At 41.4% G+C, this 11,009-nt stretch overlaps 1 protein-coding gene across 6 annotated transcripts in view; it reads right to left on the bottom strand.

The window, feature by feature from the left end:
* CRTC1 (CREB regulated transcription coactivator 1) overlaps positions 1 to 11,009 on the bottom strand; it is a 46,827-nt gene that overhangs the window by 4,852 nt on the left and 30,966 nt on the right. For 3 of the 6 annotated variants that reach the window (XR_012778774.1, XM_075524596.1, XM_075524601.1), the window contains exons 9-13: positions 9,707 to 9,843; positions 8,889 to 9,140; positions 6,579 to 6,680; positions 1,277 to 1,363; positions 246 to 426 (exon numbers count right to left, since the gene is read on the bottom strand). Coding sequence is in view for 5 of the 6 variants with exons in the window: in XM_075524596.1 (XP_075380711.1) it covers positions 246 to 426; positions 1,277 to 1,363; positions 6,579 to 6,680; positions 8,889 to 9,140; positions 9,707 to 9,843 (759 nt within the window). In the remaining variant the exon portion in view is untranslated. The remainder of the gene's footprint in view (positions 1 to 245; positions 427 to 1,276; positions 1,364 to 6,578; positions 6,681 to 8,888; positions 9,141 to 9,706; positions 9,844 to 11,009) is intronic. The other 3 variants (XM_075524597.1, XM_075524598.1, XM_075524600.1) reach the window with 3 other exon arrangements.

Here is an 11,009-nt window from a genome sequence, read left to right as displayed (position 1 = left end):
TCTGTAAGACAATCAGTGCTGCCACCGCAGCTCTACCTGTTTGCTGGGATTCAACGAGAGCCGTCAGGCTCGCTGGCACACGGGGAACAGGCCAGACCAGTAACACGAACATTTACACAAGGCGAAACAAAACCTTCCAAGGCAACAAGACCCTTTTCCTTTCTTGGCTCACTTCTAACGTTGCACAATGAAGAGTAACACCGACACTGGGATGGTTTTACTTGTCGGTTAATGATTTTTCTTACCTGTAAGAATGATGTTGGGGATGTTTCCATGGCTGGAGTAATTCAGCTGCTGCGAGTCCTGCAAGCTGCCATGACTGCCGGTAAGTCCCATCATGGCTGCCTGGGAGTAGTTAAGGGTGGAACAAGGGCTGTACAGGCTGTTGGAACTAATGGCGTTTTCTATCATATTAAACTGTTCAAGCTGAAGACCAAGGCACAAAGGAATTATTACTTCTAACCATCAGGAAATACAGCAAAACAACTTAAAAAGCTCAAGTACGGGAAGTAATGTTGAAAGAGACAGGCAAACAAATTCATCTTTAGGTTTTGTTGATCAAAATATGGTCTATTTTCACTTAACTTTCCAGAATAGTTTACTGCCAAATTCAGAGTGCAGGGGAATGAGGAGAGGGTGGGTGCAAAAATAAAATTGTTGCTTTAGGTATTGTAAGAACAAAAGAAAAGGTAGCTTTAAAACAAAGTAAAAAACCCCCATAATTCATGCTACTAACTCAGGTATCTGCCCATCAAGCATTGCCTCTCAGAAGCTATCTTATTTTTTCCTGCTACCAGAGCATATTTCACAGTTGAATGAATCAATGCCAAACTAGCGTTAGCTGGCCAAACTAACGAAGGCATGGGTCCGCTTGCTGGGTTTTGGTACCACGCACGAGTTGTTTGCCAAATTCAGGAGTAAATATTGTTACCACCTACAAGTGAATCCTTTCCAAATGCAACTATGGCCAGAAATGTGGGGTTTTAAAAATCTATTTTCACTATTTTTCATCCAATAAACTTGGCAGAACACCTTTAAAAACATCTGCTACAAAGGCTAAGAGGGAAGAAGGGGAAGGAAGAGTGGGGGGAGGAAAAAAAAAAAAAAAACAAAACAGAAGAAAAGAAATCCCTGAGTATTGCAAACTCAAAATAACAGAAGTAAAACTATATGGACAAAATGTGATCTCACATAAAATAATCAGAAGTTGATCTATATTTATTTTAAGCTGAAAGTGGCCGAAATACAGCTGAAAATCTGAGATGAATTTGCTCACCTGATGGGATAGGGCATTAGCCTGCCTAGCTGTCATCTGCTGATCATAATAGGAGTCACCAAATACACTCCCCAGAATGGAAGAATGCTGAAAACAAAACAGAGTCTTTATGGTGCAAAAATCTCACAAACAGACGTACCCACGGTGTGCGAGCGACTCGAGCCTTCCAACCGATTCTTCTCAAAGTTAGTTAGCAGTGCCCTTTATTATTAACAACCACTAACCATCAGCAAATTCATAAAACATTCAGCATTTCCCTCCAAGACACAAATCCTTCCACGTTACGCTGCCTTTCGGTAAGCACAAAAATACAGTCAAGTAAACCAAACAAACTTCCTCACGGAGGACATACAACATATAAAACTTCTGATTTATGAAAACAGACGAGTGCGCTAGGTAACACGAGAAATAAAATCGCTCTGCAACTTCAGCTGTTTTGTGAACTTTTTTTTTTTTTTTTTTTTTTTGGTGAAAGACAAACCCCACACAGAATTAAACTGCACATTAAAACAAAATGCAATGCAAAGCTGATCACCGGCACGCAGGTAGTGACTAGCTCACTGTCTCTGCAACCTTGTGTTCACGGAAGAGCCAGCTTCACTGAGACAACAACATGCCAAAATAAAACTGACATTTTGAAGTCATTTCACTTCAGCTGCAGATCAGAAAAGTTAACGAGAAAGCCCGGTAAAGCACGTTATCAGCAGTTCGAAGGCAAGAATCTCAGGAGGAATTCCTCAGCCTTGCTAATTTTACTGTCCCTTCTAGCACGACAAGTGTTTATCAGTTCTTCTCCATCATTTATCTATTATTCTAAAGGTGACCAAGAATTTGAGGTCAATGTTTTAATACTATTCAGTACTATCCCACAGAATTGCCAGATATAAAAGAAATCAGAGAGAGATCACTTCTTATTTAAAATTGCCACAAATTCTGATACTCCAGGCTGAGAAAAAAACATCTACTGACAAAGAGAGCATCTATAAAAGATGGTGTCTATAAAAGACAATTTGCATGGAGAGTTTGTATCAATCTTGGGAAAAAAAAAAAACTCAATACCTTGCATAGCATTTTCCAGCTGGTTTATCTACGCGTTAAAAAAGGAAGGCTACAAATTTTCTCCTTAAAAACCTAAGCAGCGTTAAGAAATTAAGCAAAAGCCTAGGAAATACCAGAACAGAGTTACACCTGCCACCACAGTTAAAAGCACTGAACACAGCCAAAGATTAAGATAGTCAAAAAACCACGGGATGATGTCCACAACAGTGAACATAAAAATTTCAGCAAACATCACATTTTAAACATTCTCCCTCCTACATCAGTAGCACATCTCAGCGCAGCTTGTTTGCAGGTTGCATGCAAGGAAAAGAATAGAAGTCTTGTATAAAAAAAACCCCAAACACTAAATTGCCCACAACCTCTGTGAGAGGGGACTACCAGGAAAGAAGCAACAAGATATTCTTTTTAAAGCAAACAAAAACCTTCCCACCTTCAGCCAGAATCCTCGGCTATCACATTATATGGATGCTTTTGGATAAATGTGGCATCAAGGGAGGAATTCACAGCCCGAGAACGAGACTGTGGGGAAAGGTGGCCGAAAGTTCAGCACATGCTGCGCGTGCTACAGAACTTGCTGAGCAGATCCTGTTTGATCCAAGAACTGCTCCGAGTGTCACCGCGAAGCGCCGGCTGCATGCGAGGGTGTGGGTACGGTTTGAATGCACTTGGAGAAGAGAGAAATTTGCTGCAGAACAGCGCTGCTGGATAACGTCAGAGCACTGGAAACACGAGCCTTGCGTTTAAAGTACGATACCGGCAGAGTCGGTATCGTACTACCAGAAAAGGTAGTAGACAACTGCCTCCAAATCTGTATCAGAGAAGATCATAATGGCAACTTCTCAGTAAGAAATGGTTTAAGTAAATGAAGCCAGCTCATCCTCAAGACTGATTAAATGGAGTCTGAGCCAAGAATAGGGGTTTATGGACAAAAATAAGATTTTGAGTCACCTTCGTGGGCATTTATGATCTGTCACAGCAATGACCACAGAACAAGAATGACATCTTCGCAGCTTAACACCCTACTCGATGCCCTCCTTAGAAGCAGGTAAAAATGGAAAATGGTTGTAATTGGAACCGGTCTTCCAATTTATCATCTGGTCCTCCTCAAAACTACAGTGGCTGCTCTATCCCTCGCAAAAGACAGGGCTACGAGGAAGTTATCAAACATCACAAGCCAGAGCCACGTTACACCTGACAAGAGAAAAAGCAAAGCGCTACTTAAATAAAAAACCCCACACTTTTCTTTAAACCACTGATCTCTCACTTGCTGCCCAGTCACACTTTGATCAACTACTCAAACTCCACATTATTCAACCTGCTACACGTGTTACTTTCTTCTAAAAAAAAAAAAAAACGGAGTCAGAACCTAGAGCTAACTCAAGCAAGCAGATCAGGACCAGCCAAGCTTAACTCTATCACGGGGAAATCACTCCCATCCTAAGTGGCAGGCACGGCTTCAGAGCTGCATCAAGTTTTATAACAATTTCTGACGAAAAATTTGCACTTCAGGATGTCACATACTCAACGTGAATCAAAGCCAGTTTGGACCGGCACTAGAAATACAACTGCAATTCGAGAGCCCCAAAGAGGATCGAGGTATTTTTTTCCCTTAACTTCTGACATTTCATTTTTACAGGAGCTTTTCAGAAGGAGGGCAAAACCTAAAATCTTTGCATTTGACTAAGCATTATTCCCATCCTAAAAAGTTTGGGCAACATGAAAAATAATAAGCAGGAGACCAAAATCTATTTGTGCGAGTCTACGTTAGCAACTCCTAGGAAAACATACAAGCCCATATTTATTCCTCAGCTCTGAAGTATACCTGTTATTACATCTGTAAGCACTGAAACTCCCAAAGGAAATGAACTGGAAATGTCATTACTTCAACACTTCAGAGCCCTAGAATAATTTATCGACAGCCCTGTGAAAAACATCTTGCTAACACCATCTCCTCCAGAAACACTAGATGAGGTCTGTTTTGTCAACAGTACATCTTCTTGGGTTAATGATGTGGTGACTGCAAGGAAAAAAAAAAAAAAAACCCAAACCACAAAAACCCTGGCTTGAATTATTAATCTAAAAATACATACCATATTATCCAGTATACAGCCATTCTACTAAAAAAAAAAGCAGATTTCTATCTAATTGGAACAGTACGCCAGGTGTTAGAGGAGAAAAGCGAAGTAGTAATAAATAAGCCATTGTCAATGAAAAGCCATGCAAACACAAAGCTGAGAACTACAAGCAGAGCTTTTCAATTCGTGTTTGAACAGGAAGACCTTCATATAACAAACACACATCTAAAACACGAGAGCAAATAGATGTGGAAAGATGAAAAAACAACTTCTGGTGAATGAACCGTATGTGATAAAAATCAAGCCACAGATTTCTATTTTTAGAGCATGTCACTCATCACACTGATAGGCTGCAGAACGATTTAACCTAAAATTAATCAGGGAAAGAGGAGCAAGTGGAGGACGCCTACCCGGTCACACCTACTTTATTCCACTCTAGTCAGCCAGTGCCAGACTGTTCCACAATGGGCATATTCTGCTGTTGGAACCAACCTGCCTTTACTCTTGGCAGATTACTCTACACTCTAATGGCTCCGGCTCTTTGGGAGCTGCCCCCATAATCACAACCAACCCAAATTTTTCTTCCAAACTGGTTTTTCTTCCCCCGTTGCTCCTCTCCATTGCAACCACCACCACAGATAGCTCGCTCGCCACTACTAGCTTTTGGTTCATTGACAGAGGCAGGAAAGCTGTCTCATTTTTAATTTTGCAAAAATAAAGAACTGTGTGGGTATTTTTAAGAGGCCAATATTAAGTTAAGTGGTATTAATAAACCCTCTTCCTTTCGCATGTGAGTTATGGTGTCCCACTTGAAAATAGCAAAGCCTAAGCAAGAGTTTACAGGATAAAACAGGCCCGGCAGGAAAAATTAAAGTCAAGTGCGTGCTCCACTGGGGAGTGCCTGCTGCACTCCAGTACTCCGGACTGACCAGTGGCAACAAGCCTGTGGACAAAACCAAGAAAGAGTTTTTGAGAAGTCAAGGGGGAAAGAAAATAAACGCAAAAATCAAAATCAGATGCGCTGCCCAAATGAGAACTGGACCTGAGATTTGCAGCAAGACTGGCAACAGCTTTGCTCTACGTGACAGCCTAGAGGAGTAAGTTTGCTTGTTTTCTTTGAGCCACACACAGAACACAGCAGAACTGGCAGAAGCAGGCAGAAGAGAGAGAAGTTAAGAAGCAATTAAGCAAGGGTTAAGAAAATCCAGACAGTCCTGACACTCAGATCTATTACTGAGCTTACCAGTGACCTGTCTCTGGCTAATGGCAAGGAGAGACGAAGCTTCTGCTTTGGAACCATGAAGGGGCAGCACTTATTTAGATAGGATCCTCCTTACAGCCTTAAATGTTAAATGATGAAACAGAAAATGTATTTTCAGACTCTGTTGTGATGCTCTGGAAGAATTTCCTGCACCTCGTTTCTACAGGTGGGATTTAGGAAAAGGGCAGCCATATGGAGCTATTTTAGCAGCATCAGATTATTTCTGTACTGAAAACTGCCTTGTTTTTAACTGTCTTGCTGCTGGCAGATAAAAATTCGCCTTCGTAGGATTACACACACACCAAGCTGTGACTTGCATATAGGACATGTGGATGTATGAGTATATACATACACAGGAAGAAAAACCAGCTAGCATGCAAGAAAGCATCTTTAGTAACCCATTACTTGCAAGCCACAAGATAAAACTGCTCATTTTAAGAGCATTTTCTCCAGTGTTTTCTTTCCAAGTGTACATTCCCATGCAAAAAAAGGTCCTGATGTAAATGCATTTGGCCACACAAGGGATGTTTAGTGCCACAGGAGTTATCCTGCTGCAGGAGGCACTGAAGTTTCCCTCTCTCTCTCTCCCATGCCCTCCCAACCTTATCCGTCAGCTCCTACACGATATTGCTCATTGAAAGGGGTCTACCTGGAGGTTCTGTCCACGGTACACCCCAAAGAAATAACCGCGTTTTAACAGTGTTCAAATAGTAGCTTTGATCAATAAAAAGGCAATTCACCAGCTATTGAAAAACTCTGGAACTGAATGAAACTGCAAACAAGATGAGACATCAGTAATGCATGAGGCACATACAATTACAGTGAGACAACTATGGGTCAGTAATGGAGAGACTCAACTAAAAACAAACACAAGAAGCAAGGCCTGTGGAAGCACAGAGTCCCTTACTTGAGGGGAGCTGCCAGGAGAGAAGCCTTGATTGGAGACAGGAGAGGTGGGAGACTGGTTGGCTGGGGATCCAGCATTACTGCGGTACTGCTGGAGTGAAGCCTACAGAACAACACAGAATTAAAGACCATGGGATTGATGGAAGGTTGGAAAATTATAAACTTCTGGCATCTACAGCTCGAGGAAGCTGGGAGAAACCATCCTCTTCAGCAATTCTTGGCTATGTATGAAGACACGATTACTGTGAACAATGCCGCAAAAAGGAGAGAGTTAAGATATCAGCGTGGCATGGTCTTGTCTGACTGAATGGCTGAGAGCAGGGCAGTGCTGCTGTACAAGCAAAACTGTTGAAATATTTTCTCACTGTTCTCAGTTACGTTCAATTAAAAAAAAATCTGGTCAGCCAACGATTTAGGGAAAAGAAGTATTGAAAGCTGGGACTAACTCAAAAATAATGTAATTTATTCTTCAATTCAACTGCCATACCCACACATTCTTAACCTGTGTCTACACTGCTCTGGAAATCCTTCTCGTATTACTCTCCTAGCCCTAAATAGCCTGGATGCGTTATCAAGATTGAAGCGTATAACCACGCAGACTGGAATCCTTCTCAAAGCTGCATTTCACCCCAGGACATGGAACAGACATTGCCTGAGAATTCACGCTATGTTTTGCAGGTTTACATTAGTTACATTTACATTGTTCTCAGTCATCTTGAGAATGCCTTGTCAAAGGTTTACCTTTTTTTAGTCATAAAGAACCCTGGATTTGAACAAATTAATAATCTTAATAGCATTCAAATTGAATGTTGCACTAATTAACATCAATAGTACAGCTCTTCTCATTAGACTTCCCTTAGAAATTAACAGATGATTGAGGAAAACCTGCAATCCAGTAGTTCTAAGAAAAGGAGTAATTTAATCACATAGCTTTGCAGTGTGGGAGAACGTTGTACTACCAATGCTTTCTGACACCAAATTCTGTAAATCTCAAGAAAATATGTCTTAACCCTTTTTGCTATGTATTGCTACTTACGCGCTTTAAGCAGACATCCAAACTAGAGCAAAATTAATTTCAATAATGCTTTACAAAAACTGCATAAAAGTTGCCAGTGAGACTGTAACACAGCTCAAACAGCTTTTTGATAAACTAGCTTTAAATTTAAGTTTATTTATGAATTATTTCAGTTGCTTTAAAAGATAAGCACAGCACCCTAAAAGTTAAGGTCATAAAGAAGTTTAGGATGAGGAAAGCAACACAGAAAGCAAAGAATGAAAATCGGAATAATCTGTACTGGTAGCTACATGAGTGTTAGAATCAAAACATTCAGACACATTTTGAGTGGGTCGGTATCCTTTCCACTGCTGGATTTGCCCTTCCTCTTCCCCTTCCAATCCTGAAAGGGAAGCAGCTTCTTTCAAGAAGCACTTATCGGCACAAACTGTTAAAAATTTCATCCACAAATGAAATCCACGATCAAGTGCTAGATCAATAGACAATGATTTCTTCTCATTCTCAAACCAGTTACTGTCACTACAACACTGCCAGAAGGACACAAGAGGTCGGACAACCAAGATCCTATACAGCAGGGCAGAATGAGCAGAGAACAAGCTGCGAAATTCTTCCCTAGCTAGCCTGTAAGCCTGATCTTGCTCTGCATTTTGGATTTTCAGATGCAGAGACACACAACATTTCATAACAGACCATGTTAAAGCAAGCAAAAAAAGAAACTTGTCCATAAATCACTGCTGTATGTATGTATAACCTCCATTTCTTCTGGGCATCTGAAGGCAGCCACAAATCCAATTTTTGAAGATAATAATGTATGCTCTAAAATTCCTTAAAATGAAAGGGTTCTAAATATAGAACGTATAAGAAAATACCTGGTTCTCTCCAACTTCTGGAAAATGCTTGTTAGCAGGTTTCTTTATCAAAGTTCTGTTAACTCCTCCAGTCTATAGCACACTGTCTAACATACAATGTGTTGGGGCTGCATTACATTTAACAGTCTGAACATATATCAGTGCAACGGCAGCAGCAAGGTATGGAATAAATGCTGACACATTCCAGCAGGTCTAATCAAACATGGAGTCGTACGGGACACCGTTTTACAAAACTAAGGCCACCCTAAGCCTACATTAAAACCAAGTTTTCCTCTATAAAACATTTAAATGTGGATTCAACCAAAACCATTCTAAGTCTACTTCAGACTCTGCCTAAAAGTATACTTATTACAAGGGTTGTTCAAGCTGTGCGCTACCAGGTTTTCCAAATGAAAGCTCTATCATTTTCAGCTGTGCCCAAGCTTACCGAGTTGATGTCTATTCCCATTGATGGTTGGGTCTGGCTACCCGGAGGTGACTGTGGGATGGTAGAAGGTACCGTGACGGAGAGTGGGGGGAGTTGTGTTCCTCGCTGTAAACCAGAGGTCTGCATTAAAGGAGTATTCTGAGGCAGGGTACTTGCCACCTGGGTCTGCTGCTGTTGCTGGGAAGTTGTCTGAGTAAAAAATGAATACGGGGGAAGCTGCTGCTCCAGAGACAATGCATCCATAGCCACGGCCTTAAAAAGAAGAATCAAAATCATCCCCGCTGGCAGGTAATTCCCCTTCATTTTCAAGCACATCAAGTTTCACACCAAGAGAACTGTACTAAGTCAATCTCATCTTGCATTTAAAAAATGCTACCTAAAGGTTCAGAAACAGTCAAGAACATGTTTCAAAAGACTTAGTATCACCTCCAGTGTACAATAAACAAATACTCTAAAAGCCCAGTTGAATGTCCAGGTCAGAAATTGATAACCTCATCAGTCACAGAGTCACACTTATGAAATCAGTTTAAAAAGGTAACTGAGCTTCTCTCATGAATCAGAGAAATGTCTTTCAAATTTCACAACTAACTTTGGCACAATACCCTTACAGAAAAGTGTCCTAATAGATGTTTTTCACCATGGTTCTAAAAAAGCGAAAGTAAAATCTGTCCCCTCTACAAACCTCTCCCTTTTTAAGGCTCTGAATTAATGTCCACATTTAAAGAAGAAAATTACAGAACAAGAGAGATGAAGTTACAGCCTAGGTAAAATAATTAATCTGTGATTGAAAAATTTTAATTCTCCAAGTAAGTTCCTACCTGAGTAATTGGTGACAAAGGGGAAAGCGTAGGAGACATTTGCTGTGACTGTGGTCGTCTTGAGTCTGCACTCAACGAGAGAGGACTGACGGCTGGCTGACGGTGCTGCTGGGAAGGGGCTGGCGTCGTCGTCATTCCTGCAGGAAGGAACAAACCAGCTTAAACAGGCACAGAGCAATGGTTTATTGATACCTGTATAGAGGTAATTACCTAAACGATGAAAAATGAATGGTGTAAGTGGACAACCACTTAATGCAAAGTGCTGAACGCACCTCGGCCAATCAGGCTGAAACTCGTTAGATAATTTGCAATTAATTTTGTCAGGCTGAAGAGCATCAGGATGAGAGGAAGATCCCTGTGGTTTATCCTGGACCAAAACCAGTCACAGTTGTTCAGGTTTGTGCACAGATACCGACTTGAAATTGAAACAGGCAGAGCAGCTTCAGCGGTTTACAGAAACCATAGGTATCGTTCTCGCACACCTCCCGGCCTGCACGCACTGAACCCAGGAGAAGCACATTCCGCTCTATTTGCAAGGGCTCAAACTTCAGGAAGAAGACAACAGATCATATAACAAGATTCATCAGAGAGCACTTGCAATATTATAAAAACAAACACCTATTTAATGGAAAATGCAGAAGAAAAACTGGTTACACAGGAAGTACTCCATTTTTAATGGCATACCAGTGCACAGGAAGGCAGGAAATATCCTTCACACTCTAAAGAGCCATGACCTAGCAGGGGGTAGGGATAAACAATTCAAGTATTGTAATTTTGTTCAAACTCAAGACAAAAATCTGCAAGTTTTGAAACCTCTCCTATTTTCTGCCTCACCCTAGAGGAACCGAGACACCCTGGAAAGTGATTTCAGGACAATCTAGCTAGCGAGCTGTTCTTCTAGAGCTGCCAGAAAGGAGGAATTCACAAGAGCCTGCGAGCTCCTAGGCACTTGGCAAATGTTCAAGGCTTCCAGGCAGGCTGCCAGGGAGCCAGGAAGTCCGGGCTGCCAAGGAGCCAGCAGGCAAACTGGCTCAAACCACGTGGATTCTGAAGACTGCCTGGCTTCCCCGCGACGTTTTCAAAATCAACACCGTCTCACAGAACATGTCAGCGAACTGACAAACTCAAATGCACAAATGCATAGTCTTAAAATTTCTGGCAGTTCTTTGTAACCTGACAGGTGTTTGTTTCCCCACCTTTTCTTGGGGCTGCTGAGGGCATGCCTGCGCAATGCACAGAGCTCCTGCAAAAGGTTCAAAAGCCTTTACATTTTCTGCTAAAGAGCTAGAAGGTAAAGAGAGGC

Source organism: Mycteria americana, chromosome 24 (assembly GCF_035582795.1).
Source record: "Mycteria americana isolate JAX WOST 10 ecotype Jacksonville Zoo and Gardens chromosome 24, USCA_MyAme_1.0, whole genome shotgun sequence".
Taxonomy (NCBI): domain Eukaryota; kingdom Metazoa; phylum Chordata; class Aves; order Ciconiiformes; family Ciconiidae; genus Mycteria; species Mycteria americana.
This window is presented reverse-complemented; position numbering and strand designations above follow the sequence as displayed.